Source organism: Mesocricetus auratus, unplaced genomic scaffold (assembly GCF_017639785.1).
Source record: "Mesocricetus auratus isolate SY011 unplaced genomic scaffold, BCM_Maur_2.0 Super-Scaffold_100676, whole genome shotgun sequence".
NCBI classification, from domain to species: Eukaryota; Metazoa; Chordata; class Mammalia; order Rodentia; family Cricetidae; genus Mesocricetus; species Mesocricetus auratus.
The window spans coordinates 70203443-70219732 of NW_024429266.1; the positions used below are offsets into that span (position 1 = coordinate 70203443).

At 48.4% G+C, this 16290-nt stretch overlaps 1 protein-coding gene across 1 annotated transcript in view; it reads right to left on the reverse strand.

The window, feature by feature from the left end:
• The window catches only part of Tfcp2l1 (transcription factor CP2 like 1), a 64079-nt gene that overhangs the window by 26002 nt on the left and 21787 nt on the right, over positions 1-16290 (reverse strand). The window contains exons 3-6 of the mRNA XM_040738224.1: positions 8078-8154; positions 7508-7613; positions 6273-6379; positions 3249-3401 (exon numbers count right to left, since the gene is read on the reverse strand). Coding sequence (XP_040594158.1) covers positions 3249-3401; positions 6273-6379; positions 7508-7613; positions 8078-8154 — 443 coding nt within the window. The remainder of the gene's footprint in view (positions 1-3248; positions 3402-6272; positions 6380-7507; positions 7614-8077; positions 8155-16290) is intronic.

Sequence of the window (16290 nt, forward strand, 5' to 3'; positions counted from 1 at the left end):
ACCAGAGGCTCAGGGCCTGAGTTGGTAGGAGAGGCCTGAGGGTACAGTCCCTCTCTCCTGTGTCACCTTCCTTGTTTCTCCCACCCTGCTTGGCAAGCACAGATACAAGACTCAGAGCCCCTCGGCGCTGAGCAATTTTATTACCCACCTGCGATGCGCAAATACTAACAATTAGTTCAGGTCTAGTGGCCCCACAGAACTTTCATTCCAGTGTGTGCCTTCCTCGGGGGATGCCTTATGGTTCCCTGCTCAAGGGCTGTTAGGGAAGCCTCATTCAGGGTGACACCAATCTCAGATCAAGATAAGCTTGCAGTGAGCCTCACAGGGACACTTAACAGCAGGCACAGTGTTCAATGTGAGCACCAAAGAAACTGTTAGGGTCTGGGGGCTGGAGAGATGGCTCAGAGGTTAAGAGCACTGACTGCTCTTCCAGAGGTCTTGAGTTCAATTCCCAGCAACCACATGGTGGCTGACAACCATCTACAATTCAATCTGGTGTATATGTAATAAATAAATAAATCTTTAAAAAAAAAAGAAAGAAACTGTTAGGGTCATGGCAGCCCCATGTAGCCTCCTGCTCTAGTACTAAAGTCTCAGCCTCTCCGCCCTGCCTCAGAGGCCATAGGTGAGGTAGGTACAGCCGGACCATCAACTAGTATGCTTGTGGGGTAAAGCTCTCCACCTCATGCCCTTCAAGAGACTGGCTGGTCAGAACACACTAGCTTTTTTTCTTTCAGAAACCTGACACTTCAAGAACCTGAATTTGAGCCAGGCGTTGGTGGTGCACGCCTTTAATCCCAGCACTTGGGAGGCAGAGGCAGGAAGATCTCTGTGAGTTCAAGGCCAGCCTGGTCTACAGAGCGAGTTCCAGGATAGCCTCCAAAACAATACAGAGAAACCCTGTCTCGAAAAAAAAAAAAAAAAAAGAACCTGAACTTGATCCCCCTGAAAATATGTAAAAAACAGGGCACAGTGACAAACACATAATTCCAGAGGAGAGGAAGCAGACCAGTAGATCCTTTAGCCTAATCGGTCAGTTCCACATTCAGTGAGAGAACCTATATCAAAAATAGGGTAGAGGACTCCTGGGGAACCTAAGGTTGACCCCTGACCTCCACATGCTACACAAGTATACTCAGCCCTCACATACACATACAAACACCCCTTATACAAAGAGAGAAAATATCCTATAGGTAACATGCCTGCCATGAACTCAAAATTCCAGGCCACACAGTGGGCAGAGGCAGTCTTGCTTTCTGGGGGCACAAAGCCAGTTGGGGGGGCAGCCTCAACTGCCCAGTCTCCAGGTCTGTGGTTATACCTATGAATATTTAGTTGCTGCCTATCCCTGTTCGGGAAGATCAGCATGACCCTGCGGTCCCTCTAATACATCCCGATCTGAAATAGACTCTCCCCTGGTCTCCAGTGCCAGCAGATGTTTCCAGCAGGTTCCAAATTCACCTGGGTACGAAGAAGGCTGGTCCCAAAGTGACCCCTGATGGGAGGGGCTCCAATATTCTACAGATGGACAGAAGTTTAGCCTGCTGGTCATGGGCTAGCCTCATGCTCTTAAGAATGACACAGACAGGCAGTGGTGGCACACACCTTTAATCCCAGCACTCAGGAGTCAGAGGCAGGCAGATCTCTGTGAGTTCAAGGCCAGCCTGGTCTACAGAGTGAGTTCCAGGACATCTAGGGTTGTTGCACAGAGAAACCCCATCCTAAAAAAAAAGTTACTGACACGAATCTGCTGCACCTTCCATGTCCCTGAGGGCCTGAGGATATAGGGACAGTGCATAATCTTCAGGAAATAATCAATCCAGATTGAGGAGATAAGAACCAGCAGTGAGAGACTGCTGCATGAATCAGGATAGCAAGAGTCTGAGTAGACTTCTGAAGATGTTTCTTTCTCTATGATGAATTTGTTTTCCTGGTACTTGAGACAGAACTCAGGACCTCCTTACGCATTAGAGGGAATCTTCTTCTCTTTTGGGGAGACAGGGTGGGGGGTGGGGGCGGTTTCAAGACAGGGTTTCTCTGTGGCTTTGGAGGCTGTCCTGGAACTAGCTCTTGTAGACCAGGCTGGTCTCGAACTCACAGAGATCTGCCTGCTTCTGCCTCCTGAGTGCTGGGATTAAAGGTGTGGGTCGCCACAGCCTGACTAGAGCCAATCTATCACTGAGCCACACAACCTTCTTTTTGAAAAGAAAGCCGGCCTGAGGGTCTTCTCAATGGTAGAGTTCTTATAGAGTGCCCATCATACAAGTGTGAGAGCCTAATATAGAACCAACACCCACAGAAAACTCCAGGCATGGTGACACACACCAGAATACTGGTGCTGAGGAGGCAGAGACAGGAGGATCCCTGGAGCTCAGTGGTCAGCTAGTCATACTATTTTAGCCAGCTGTCTCAAAATCTAAGGCAGACAATGAACTGGTGATATTGCTCAGTGGGTAGAGAGACAAAGCCTGATATTGGGTACAATCCCCAGGACTTACGAGGGAGAGAGCTGATTTCTATCCTCTGACATCTATAATTGTGCAGTCTCTCTCTCTCTGTCTCTGTCCCTCCCTCTCTCTGTCTCTGTTCCTCCCTCTCTCTCTGTCCCTCCCCCTCTCCCTCTCTCCCCCCTCCCTCCCTCCCTCCCTCCCTCCCTCCCTCTCTCTCTCTCTCTCTCTCTCTCTCTCTCTCTCTCTCTCTCTCTCTCTCTCTCTCACACACACACACACACACACACACACAGCCAACCAATGAAGAGAAAAATGGCCTTGAGCTAGACCTCCAAGAATGGCCCCCTAGACCTCATGTTTACTTCTTTTTTGTTTGTTGCCCTGGCTGGCCTGGAGCTCACTTTGCTCACTTTGCAGACCAGGCTGGGCTGAAACGCGCAGAGATCCACTTGCCTCTGCCTGGAATTAAAGACACTGGCACTCCTACATTTGCCCTCATGTTTAAGGAGACACTGCATAGGAGAACATATGAATGCCTGTAAAATGCTTGGAGTCTGGGAAAATACAACTCTAAACAAAGTCAGTCATTCTTACAAAAGCAGAGCCTCGCATTGGTATGGGGAGACACCCCTTCCAACACTTGTGAGTGACTACAGCAGGCAGGGCAGGGACAGGCCCAGGTCCGTGAACTGGAATCCAAAGAGAAGCCCAGGAGGCCACACACCCAGCTGGGTCAAGAACGGTGAAGGGTCGTTTGCAGGCGGGTTTGACCAGGGTTGGCTGTGTGGTGCAGCCTACCTTGAACACTTTGATCTGGCAGCTGGCAGAGTGTAGATGCTCCGTGTATTCCCCATTCTCGTTCTGCTTAAATGTGTCGATCTGCACCCGAAAAGGCACTCCCTTCTCGCCCCCATGCTTCCTGGGGGTGAATTCTGTGCTGATACAGTGCACCTGCGAGGGGAGCAGGAGAAGGGGTGAGACCCAAAGTCAGCTAGGAGAAGGGAGTCTGAATGGCCCTAGGGCTCCTCTCCCCCAAGGAGGTGACCATCCCTGCTTCAATTCCCTGCTCTGCTTAACCCCACATCAGGCCAAACAAGGCCTCCCAGCCATCTAGTCACAGAACACACCTCTTTCCCTTTATTTGGGGCTTTGTCTGATCAGTTAAATCCTTATTTAGATTGTTTTAGGCCACTAAACATAGCAGCCACAGCATCACCACTCCCTTGGTAAATTCTAGACTTGCAGGGCAGATGAGCAAGTCTTGTTACGCTCTGAAATCCTGGTATCATGGCTACTGAACAAGTCTGGAGCCACAGACAGAATGCCAAACTCATCTCTGCTATTTCTGAGCACATCCTACAGAGAAGGAGCTGGATAGCTATGCATTGTTCTAATACTGCAATGTTTTAAAATACAGTATTACTGAAATACATATAACTAAATTTTGCAACAAGAATATTATTTGTTATTTTGTTTTGGTTTAGTTTGGTTTGGTTTGGTTGGTTGTTTCTCTGTGAAACAGTTCTGGCTGTCCTGGAATTCACTCTGCAGACCAGGCAAGCTGACCTCGAACTCACAGAGATCTGCCTGCCTCTGCTGGGATTAAAGATGTGTGCCACCACGGCCTGGCTACTATTTGTTCTTAAAAGCCGTGTCAGTGTGCGCCAATGTATGTGTGCACGCATGTGCATGTGCACCTGGAAGACATGTTAACATGTGTGTCTTCGTCAGTTGCTCTCCACTCGACTTTTTATACCTATTGTTTCAGTGGGGGCGGGGGTGTCTGTTTTTGTTTTGTTGTTGTTTGAGACTGATAGCTATGGCAGTCCTGGGACTCACTATGCAGACTAAGCTGGTCTCAAACTCAGAGTTCCACCTATCTCCATCTCCTGAGTGCTGGGATTAAAGGCATGGGATGATAAAGGCCCACCATGCGGGACTCCACTTAACTTTTTTGTTTTTGTTTTTGTTTTTCTTGTTTTTTCGAGACAGGGTTCCTCTGTGGCTTTGGAGGCTGTCCTGGAACTAGCTCTTATAGACCAGGCTGGTCTCGAACTCACAAAGATCCGCCTGTCTCTGCCTCCCGAGTGCTGGGATTAAAGGCGTGCGCCACCAACGCCCGGCTTCCACTTAATTTTTGAAGCCAGGGTCTCTCCCTGAACCTAGATTTGGATAGGCTAGCTGGTGGTCAAGCCCTATGAATCCTGTTATCTCTCCACTTCAGCACTGGGGTCAGGCATACGTGGCTGTGTCCAGCTTTTACATGCTGAGCATCAAATTCAAACCCTCATGTACACACAGAAAGCATTTTACCAACTGTCACTAGTTTTCCTTGAGCTATTCTTACGGACCTGGAATATTTTTTATGTACTTTATAAAACACATGGACTATCTAAGACTTAAAATGGGGAGGCAAAGTGTGCTGGCACACACCTAGCATTCAGGAAACTGAGGCAGCTAGTATGTGTTCAAGGCCAGCTTGAATCTCCATAGAAAGACCTTGTCTCAAAAACAAACAAATAATGGGGGGAAAAGCTTGTATAAAAAAACCATATAGCCAGGCTAGCCCAGAGCCATAATAGACCATGGTCATGCCCTTGGCCATCTGAACCCAGACAGTAGGTAACACAAGGCAGAAGCCACATCAGGTGCAAAAAATGAACTCAACAACTAGAATGGGGGATGGATGTTCCTCTCCCAGTTATTCACACCAGCAAACACTGACTTTAAAAACTTTTGTTGTTGCTAGGCATAGCGGCACACATCTTTCATCCCAGCACTTGGGAGGCAGGGGTAGGTGGATCTCTGTGAGTTTGAGGCCAGCTTGGTCTACTTAGAACGGTGGTTCTCAACCTTCCTAATGTTGTGACCCTTTAATATAGTTATTCAGGTTGTAGTGACTGTCAACCATAAAATTATTTTCCTTGATATTTCATAACTGTAATTTTCCTACTGTAATGAATCTTAATGTAAATATCTTTGGAGATAGAGGCTTGTTACAAAAAGAATTGTGACCCATAGGTTAAGAACCACTGACGGAGTATTCCAGGACAGTCAGGGCTTCATAGAGACACTATCTCAAAAAACAAAACAAAAACCCCAACTCGTTACATTTTTATTCTCTCTGTGTGTGTGTGTGTGTGTGTGTGTGTGTGTGTGTGTGTGTGTGTGTGTGTGTGTGTGTGTGTGTGTGTGTAAATGGCCCATGCAGAAGATCACTGGAGCTTTTGGGAGTCGGTTCAATCCTCTCACCATTTAGGTCATCAGGCTTAGCACCAGGTGCCTTTACCTCAAATCATCTCCAGGCTCTAAAACCCTGATTTATGTTTTAATGGGGTGGTGCATGTGTGTGCTTGTGTGTATCCACAGAGATCAAAGGTCAGCCTCAGGTGTGATCCCTCAGATGCAGTCTTCCTTGGCTTTTGGAGCTAGGGTCTCTCACTGGCCTGGGACTCACTAATTGAACAAGGCTAACTGGTCTACCTGCTTTCACCAGCGGGGGGCCCCCGCCCCCGCCCCCAGCCCAGTGCATCACCATTCTAGTCTTTCTTATGTGGAGGATTGAACTCAAGTCCTCAAGCTTTTGTGACTAGTATTTTACAGACTGAGCAATCCCCCTAGCCTTGGAAATACCAGATCTTAACTTCACAGCAATCTATAAGCAAGAACCCAAACATAATTCTACAACATTCCAAGTCCTTGCTTCAACTCTCCTGACCCAAGACCACCCATCCTTTGTTCTCCCTCAGCTACTTTCCGTTCAACAGGTAGTCATCTTGGCTGGCCAATGGTCTACTCCCCGAAGCTCTCATGTCTGCTCACCTGAATGAACGCAGATGCCCTTTTTGCTGGATCCCACAAAAACTCCACGGCATTCAGTTGGGTTGGGCTGGCCCTGGGGTCCAAGATACCAACAGATAGTGGAATATCTGCACACAGATACACACACAAAGTGCGACCGTCAGCCTCTCCCAAATACTGAGGGGAAGGATCCCAGACATGGGCCCAAACTCCTGGAGTGTGAAACCACAGCTGTTCTCAAAGTATGCTTTGCCCTCTCTGCTAGCAGATAGTCTGGGAGGAACTGCTGTGAATTGCTTGCTGTCTTTATCCTTTCTTATGAAAAGTTTCCCTTGGTTTCCATCTAGAAGGACAGGCTGATGTCCTGGTATGCATACCCTATCATCACCTTAGCTTTTCCCATGCACAACTGAGGACTGTGGGCAAAGTCAGTACCTGAGCCCCCCAGCTCTGTGATATGCCCACCCTTCCCTAACCACTTATCAAAACCCTTGAAGGATCCAGGCATGATGGCACATGATACACTCAGGAGGCAGAGGCAGGGGGATTTCTGTGAGTTTGAATTCATCATGGTCTACATAGAGTTTCAAACTAGCCGGTTTCATCACCCTTTAAAGCTCTGCACTCTTCTACAGAGAACTCCCTAAAGGTAGGACCCAGTGGCTTGAGTCACCACTGACAGCTCTCATGATATTTCCTTCCTTCTTTCTTTCCGTCCTTTCTTCCTTCCTTCCCTCTCTCCCTCCCTTCCATGTGTGTATGGGGTACTCATGCCCGGGCATTTGTTTGTATGTGCACATACAGGAAGGTCAGAGGTAAACCTTGGTTGTCATTCTTCACCATGGTTTTCAGAACAGGGTCTTTCATTGTACCTGAAGCTCATCAACTCAGCCCAGCTAGCTGGCCAACAAGCACTAGGGATCGGCCTGTTTCTGTGTCCCCATAGCTGGGATTACAAGAGCTCACCACCACACGTGGTTTCTTTTTAAGTATGATCTAGGGATTGAACTCAGGTCCTCATGCTTGCATTTTACCAGCTGAGCTATCTCGTCAGTCCTTTTTCTTTCGGACTCACTATATACAGACCAGCATGGCCTCAACCTCGATGTCTCTGCCTGTGCATCTCCAACACTGGACTGCATGCATGTGCCATCATGCTGGGCTTCCCTGTGTGCATAAATCTAAGTGACATCCACAAAGAACTGTACCCCCGATGGCCCAAGTGTTCAGGGTTGGTACTGGCTAAGGAGACTCACCAATGTCCAGGATACGGTCCCCAGGCCTGCTCCACCGCCAACCCTCCAACTGCTGGTGCTCTGTGTACTGCAGCCGGCGGTCATGGAAAACTACACGGATGATACTCTGTGAAAGACAGATGTTGGAGATGGTTGTGTGTACGGATTGGGGTACCCCAAGAAAAGAGTGCATCCCTGTCCCTAGCCAGGGAAAACCTCTGCTCCTCTTTTTGAGGCTTCCTTTCCTCAGAACCCCAAGAACATGGGCAATGATGAAAAGGGTATCGCTTTCCATGACTTCCAGTGTTATGAACAGCTTCACATACATGTCTAACTAATGTGCTGTTCTGTACAGGTAAGAAAGGCCCAATTGAGGACAAAATTAGGTAACCCAGAGCACACACCACCAACAGAAGCCACTCTATCCTGACCCACTGCCTACCATCTCAAGGGACAGTGCACTCCAGAAACTGGGATGGGACTGTAGTTCAGGGATGAAAAGGAAGCTGCCTCTTCCTTGAATTCCTTCCTACCAGGCACTCAAACCCCACAGTACTCCTCCTCCAGCAAGTGAAGTAAAGACTCACTCACCTTCACATACTTTGTGTTCAGATCTTGGAAGTCCCCTAGCTTCCGGTTCTCCAGCAGCCGGATTTCATATGACTGACCTGGGGGAAAGGGCAGTACATTTTTTCATGTCTTTCTGTAATTTTATTTTGAAACAGGATCTCATGTAGCCTGAGCTGGCCTCCAACTTGCTGGGTAGCTAAGGAGGACTGTGAACTCCCAACCCTCCTGCTTCTGCCTGCAAACCACATCCAGTTTACTCACGGGTTCCAGGGCCAGAGCCCGGTTCACATGCTTCCAAAGACTTTACACATGCAATTTTAAAAAATTCAATCTCTCAGAGCCAGAGAAATGGCTCAGCAGTTAAGAGCACTGACTGCTTATTCAAAGGACCTCAGTTCAATTCCCAGCTCTTATATGGTGGCTCATAACCATCTATAACTACAGTTCCAGAAGATCTAGACCCTGAAGACACCCGGTACATGTGTGGTGTGCAGACACATGCAGCCAGAACACCCATGCACATAAAATAAAAAATTTTTGTTTTGTTTTTTGAGATAGGGTTTTTCAGTGTGACAGCCCTGGCTGTCCTGGAACTCACTATGTAGACCAGGCAGTCTGGAACTCACAGAGAACTCACTCTGTCTCTTGAGTGCTGGGATGAAAGGCATGCATTACCACTGCCTGGCACATAAAATAATTTTTAAAAATTAAAACTCAAATTCTCAGCCAGGCCAGGCATGTTGGCACTTGGGAGACAAAGGCAGGTAGACCACTATGAGTTGCAAGCCAGCCAGGGTAAGATCCTGTCTCAGAATAAACAATCCATTTCTCAAGGCCTTATTTTAACACAAGAAGCTGCTATAAGCTGCTTACCAGGGAAAGACTTTCCCAACCCGAAGTCAAAGACAAAGAGGTGACATGGCTCTAAAGCCACATGTATATAAATGTGAACCTAATCCCAGAACAAAGCAGGGACGGCAAGCCCAGTGACCACTGGACGGCTTTCCAAGCAGCTATTTTTACTAGCAGAGAAGGGTGATGCAGCCTAGAATCCCAGTGTAGGGAAAGCTGGGGCAGGAGGACTGACAGCTCATGTAGTGAGATTCTTAGTCAAAAAAGAAAACAAGGAGCTGGTGAGATGGAAGAAGGAAAGAACAGACTCCCACAAACTGTCTTCTGACCTTCACACACACACACACACACACACACACACACACACGCACGCACGCACGCACACACGCACGCACCATTTTAAACAAAAGAGGCAACCAGTTAGAGAAATACCTACATGTCCTTCATCCAGTTATGAAAACTGGAAATGTGGCCTTAAGCAGGACAGACAGTCGCAGCAGACAATTAAACTAAGGATAAGGGGACAATCAGAGAAAAAGCCCTGGGCCCCAAATTCAGCGGCATGCACAGGGACACACAGGAGTGGCAGAGAGGGTCAGAGGTGGAGAAAACTGATATGGCCAAGAACTGCCTGGAGACACCAGAGGTGGATGGCCAACAGTGGCACCTCCCATAGGTGCCCAGCCCTGTGACTCTTCTCTTCCAGTCTTCAAAGCTTCGAGAACCAGCTGCCAAGGAAACAAGCCAAAGCAAGGATTCCAGAATGGGCAAAGAACTGGAAATCAACCCATTTGGTGCAAATATTTGCTGAGTAGCAACTACACAGGGAGCACTCTGCAAACCCTGGGATCTTGAGAGTAAGTGGAAGGGCCCCCGCCACATGTGGACCACAGAGTTTCCTGACCACAGCCTCTGGACCTGGACCCGAAGCTGGCTGTGCACAGTCACGCACCCTTCTCTATTCACTGCTGTGTGCCTGTGGGGGGCGTGTCTGTGAGTGTGGGTGCTCTTCAGTATTCGTAGCACAGAAGTGCGGTGTACGCACTGAAGTGTGGAGGCCAGAGGACAACAGCCGCCCTCCCTCCGGCATCAGCCAACGTGTTTCGAGAGTCTCTCGCTGACCTGTGGCTTGTCAAGCTGACTAGATTGGCTGGCCAGAGAGTCCCAGGGATCCACCTGTCTTTGCCTCCCTAGAGCTTTTTAACGCCCAGCTTTTTAATGCGAGGACTGGGAACCAAACTTAGCACGAAGCATTTTTATTGGCTGAGGTATGTTCTCAACAACTAAGACTTTTCAGAGCTCTGTCTGCTTCTAGGCCCGTGAAACAGGAGTCCCGCACTCCCTAGGCCTGGACACACTAAGAGCCTTCCACACCCTAACTGGTTTTTCCAGTGTCCTTCCCCTTGCTGAAGAATGTAAAAGGTGTTGGCAGAAGCCCAAGGCCCAAGTGGTCATTACATGAGTTTACAGGAGCCCCAGGGGGGCAATTAGCACTGGCCCCGGGCTCTGGCAGGGTGACCTCTACGCAGGCCAAGCAGAGGCCACTCCTGCCAGATAGAGAATTAGTTTCAAGTCTGCACCAGGAGGCAGCACTGGCAGGTCAGACCCTTTGTGTGGTTTGATGGCCAGGATCACAAGGTGAGTTTCTCCATCACAAGGGGAATCTAGCCTATGCACTTCCCATGCAGTCTCCCTGATCCTCCCTCTCTCAAACATACATGCCAAGGATGCTTTCTACCCACCTGCCCCTCCGGAGTCATCCTATCCTTCCTCAGCAGCTGCCCTGCCCATGGTGCCTCAAGACTAGCACACAGAACCAGACTGGATGAGCATGGTCACACAGACCAAATTCACCTTGGGTGCTATTTTGTACCATTCTTGTACTTGCATGCGAGGAAGGGAACTGGATCTCTGAAGGCCTGGACCATATCTGGGGGTCTCTGTGTGTAATTTTTGGGGTGCTTGTTTTGGGGGAAGGGTTGCTTTTTTGAGACAGGGTTTCTCTGCCTTGCCCTGGCCATCCTTGTACTACTACTCCGTAGGCCAGGCTGGCCTCAAACTCAGAGATTCTCCTGCCTCTGTCTCCCCAGGTTCGTGCCACCACCACCCAGCCTAACTGCTGTTTTCTTTTGCACTACTTGACGCACAGTAGGTGCTGTACAAAAGCTTCAGTGTGGTTTCATAAACTAGTGCGTATACGCATAGTTTTCTTATGTGCAAATGAGTGCACATACATGGAGGCTAGATGGTGTCCTCCCTGTCAATCACTCCCCACCTTATCTTTTTGACTGGTTTGGTTTTTGTTTGTTTGACTGGCTGGTTGGTTGGTATTGGTTTCTCTGAGACAGGGTCTCTCTATTTAGCTCTGACTCTCTTGTGACTTCCTATACAGAGCAGGCTGGGCTTGAACTCACCGAGATCTGCCTGTCTCTCTCTCAAATTCTGGGATGAAATGAATGTGCTATGACACCTGTTTCTTCCCCACATTTTTTTTTTTTTTTTTTTTTTTTTTGGTTTTTCGAGACAGGGTTTCTCTGTGGCTTTGGAGGCTGTCCTGGAACTAGCTCTTGTAGACCAGGCTGGCCTCGAACTCACAGAGCTCCGCCTGCCTCTGCCTCCCAAGTGCTGGGATTAAAGGCGTGCGCCACCAACGCCCGGCTTCCCCACCTCTTTTGAGACAAGAGTCTCTCACTGAACTTGGGAGTTGAGCAATTCTGCTAGGCTGGTAAACATGCCCTGGGGGCCACCTGTCTCCACCTTCTCAGTACCGGGAAGAGCAGCACCAGCTCTTTGTTCATTCTTTTTTAAGATTTAGCTTAAATTTTTGCTTATGTGTGTCTGTAGAGGGCAATAAAGCATGTCAGATTCACTGCCAGTTGTGAGCCTCCTGGTGCAGATGCTGGGTCCTCAGAAAGAGTATCAGGTGCTTATAGCCAGAGTCATCTCTCCAGCCCCATCATGCCCAGCTTGTTATGTGGGTCCTAGGGGGTCCCACTAAAATCCTCATGCTTGCACAGCAAACATCCTACCAATCAAGCCACTTCCCCAGCCCCAACTTCAAATTCTTTACAATGCTCTTCTATGCTACAACTACGGGGTTTTGCAAAGGGTTTAACACACTCCTGCCCCCAAAGGTTTGTAATGTCCCAGGTACATCTGCATGGAAAGGGAGATGAAACAGAATTTGATTAACTCCTTCAGAAGCAAGGAGATGGGAAGGCTGGGTGCACTCGTCCTGAAGATGGACAGGGCATGCGAAACGAGACTGGAGCATGCAGTTAGCACAGGAGAGGACTATGAAGAGCAGGCAGGGTGTCTGGGATGTCAGGGGAAGGAACGAATCCCACACAGACTCCAAGGAGAAGTACAGCAGGCATGGGGGTTTCCTCTGGAGAATGAGGACCAACAACTTCACTCAGGGAGCATACCGGTGGCACAGACTCCTGGGATAAAGATTTGCCAAGGTGTGGCAACTAGCCAATAGCAGCACTCTGGATCAGGCAGGAGTCCCATTGGATAGAAGCAGAGGCCCACAGAGGTTCCCAGGACAAGCCAGGCAGCTGTGTGTGATTCTCTTTCAACTGTTGCTATCTGGAAGGCATGTGCTTAAGGCTACCCCAAGCATCCTACAACATCCTTCTGCCAAGTTAAGATCTTTTCCAACATCCTAAGCAATTAATTGAGAATGGAGAAGAGGAAAGAATCCTTACAGGAAATGGGAGTTTTGATCTCAGAGTTACGAATCAGAGGGGTTCTTGTGCTGTTTTGTTTGTTTCTGTCACAGGGTTCCCAGATAACTGAGAATGACCTTGAGCCTGCCTCCACCTCCAGAGCAATGAGATTACAGTTTATAGATGCACCATTACCCTCCATGCATAGGGTTATGGGGCACTGGGGTCAGTCACCAGGCTTTGTTCATGTTAGGTGAACACTCAACCAACCAAATTACATCCTCAGTCACTCATTACTTTAAACCTGAATCAATATTTTAAAGCACATATCACATCTTCACATAAGAAATCTTAATCAGCGGGAAGTGGTGCACACCTTTAGTCCCAACACTCAGGAAGCAGAGACAGGCAGATATCTGAGTTCAAGGCCAGTCTGGTCTACAGAGTGAGTTCCAGGACAGTCAGGGCTACACAGAGAAACCCTGTCTTAAAAGGCAAAAACAAAACAAACTCATAATCATGCACCATAGAAAAATAATCATGGGGAACCATTGTTCTTGTGGGGTCTCAGGGAGCCTACCTCCCCATTCTGGTCTCTGCACTCTCAAATGTGACAACACTTACATTTAACTTGTGCAAAGTGTATCCAGCAGGGAATCTGGTGCTGGGAGCGCTGAGGGTCCCAGCCTGGCGGTTGAGCCTCTAACTCAAATATTCTATAGGAGGAAATATATTGAAAAACAGACAGGCAGGCTACACCAGCAAGAAGCTTCAAGGAAACTCCTTGGGAAGACCCAGCCCAGCCCTCCACTTTTGCAATTGTTAAAGGCCTGCCAAAGGACAGGGGGAAAGAGCTCCAGGTCACTTTGTGATGTAAACTAGCCCTTGGCAGGTGGTTCCCAGCCCAACCCAGGGAGGGAGCCAAGGTGACCTGGGAGTGGCAGGAACTGAGGCAGGACTCACGCCCACTCAAACAGTGACCCCCTTCCTTCTTCAATCTCAGAGCTCTAAGCAGTACTGTTCCTCCCAAAGGAGGGTAGGGATCCCTAGAGTAACTGAAGTTCAGTCTGACTTCACCTCTACCTCAGAGGGATAGCTTGGAACATGCCCAAAGGGGCCTGGGCCACCAGAACGGGCAAGGACGTTTCCAGATTCGGTTGGTGCTGCCTGCTGGCCCCCTTTCCCTTTCCTCTCCTCACGTGATCCACTTGAGGACAGGTGGTGGAAGGGTGGTGGCCCCTATCCCCCAGCTACATAAATCTTATTTTCTTCTTTTCCTTAAAGAAGTAGTTCTCAAATGACATTTTAACAGGGGCGGCCTGAGGCCATCAGGGAATACAGCTAGATAGTCAAGTCACAGTGGCTAGGACCCTGCCGTTGGGAGGAGGGTGCAGCGCAGGACCATGCAGGTAGAGAAAGGTCAAGACTGAGTTTCAACAAAAAATTTTAGAGGCGTCCCAGTGGCGGTCAGAAGTTAACCTGAAGGACTAGGTTCTCCCTCTCCCGTGTAGGTTGTGGGACTGAACTCAGGTCAACCAGAGCCTGTACCTGCTGAGGCACCCTCCTGGTCTCAGCACTGTGGACTTTCATAGAATCCTACATCCTTCCTGTAGACACTCTTCTCTCCATTTCTTGGCCATTTTGCCAGTCCTGAATCACGGTGAAGTCACAGGTCCTAGTGGCAGCTATCCCCGGAAAAGTCTACCAGCTCTCCTCAGCAGCTTTCCCGAGTTTCCTGTTAATAGTCAATTCTACCGTAACACACCTAACGCAAATAAAGGAGCTGGAGTTGGTGACCGGAACCAAGAAGATTTAAAAATGCTAAGGAAAAATAACATTTGATAACCTGGTTCACATCAGGTTATCAGTAAGTAAACAAACACAGCAGACTGCTGATAGTCCACAAGACACAGATAGGAGGAACAGGTCATTATCTTACCACATTACAGGAAGATTGATCAGTATCTAGAATCACCCAGGAGGCAAATCTTTGGGCATGTCTGTGAGGAACTGTCTAAGTTAGGTTAACTAGGGTGGGAAGGCCTAACCTAATGTGGACAGCACCATTCCACGGGCAGGGGTCTAAGTGAATTCCAAGTACAGGGTTTGCTGAGCTCCGGTGACATCTGTCCCTGCCTCCTGGCAGCGTGCCCAGCTGCCTCACCCTCCTACCACTGTGCCTTCCCTGCCGTGATGGACTGGGAGCCAAAACAACCCTTCTTCCCATAAGCTGCTCTTACCGGGCATTTTGTCACAGCAACAAGACAAGTAACTAATGGCCTCAGATACCCCACCACCACGCACACAGTTTACAGGGTGCACATTGGTGCTTAAAAATATTTGCACAGGGCTAGGGAGACGGCTCAGCAGGTAAAGTGCTTGCTCGTGTAGAACCCAGGTAGGCATGGAAGCCCGTCTGTATCTCAACTCGTGAGAGGTGCCGACCCTGGAGCAAGCTGGTGAGTCAAAAACAACCGAGCCTCAAACTCAGGTTCAGTGAGGTGGGACACGGTAAAGGAAGGTACTGACTGAACCTCAGTCTGCCTTGGACATCTATAAATACACACCCCCACCCCCACAATACATACACAGAACACACACATACACACAATACACATACACATAATACACACACTACACTCACACATAATACATAGATATATACACATAATACACACACATGCACACACACAACCATATACACAAACACACATACACACAATACACACACATACATAATATACACACAATACATAGACAGAACACACACATACACACAATATACACACATAATACGTGTACACATAATACACACAATATACTCATAAACATATAATACATACATAATACACATACATATAATACACACACATGCAAACACACACCCATATACACAAACACATACATACACATATGAACACATGCACACACAAACACAAGCAAACAAAAAACAACGCAAAAGGAAAACACTTGCACACGGCTGCATTGAGCAGCAGTACTGATAGCTAAACCCTGGAAACATACTAAAATGATCCACCACTGTGTTCCCAGGAAACTGTAACAGAGAAGCAGAGAACAGGCACACACATTCACTTCGGCCCAAGGTGACATCATCTGGGCACAGAGGAGGCAAACCTAAATGGAGTAAGCATCCTTTAGTATAATGGTAGACGGGGGAGATCAAAACAGGTACAAGCTAAGCAGCTGAATACAAAGCCTCATCCCTCAAGGAACCTTCAATCAGGCCAGAAACCCGATTAAAACAAGATACTACCAAGGGCTGGGGTGTGGCCCTGTGAAAGAATCCTCACCTAGCATGATTAAGACCCTGGGTTTGATTCCCAGCAGTGGCAGGGCAGGGTCTCACTATGCAGCCCTGGCTGGCCTCCAGCTCACAAACATCCACCAGTCTTTGCCTCTTGAGCGCTGGACTTAAAGGTGTGCACCACCATGCCAGGACCTTCTCAACACGGTTGAGGCATACGGCAGGTGCTGCTATAGTATCTGTGCTAAACTGCCCCAGTTTGGGGATATAAATTAATATCCTTGGGGGCATCAGGATGGCTCAGCTGGTAAAGATGCCTGCCACTAACCCTGAACACCTGAGTTCCAAGTTTGGGACTCACAGGGTAGGAGGACAGAACCAACAACCCACTGGTTGTTGACTGACCCGCACATGTATATGCATACACACATAAATAAGTAAATTTC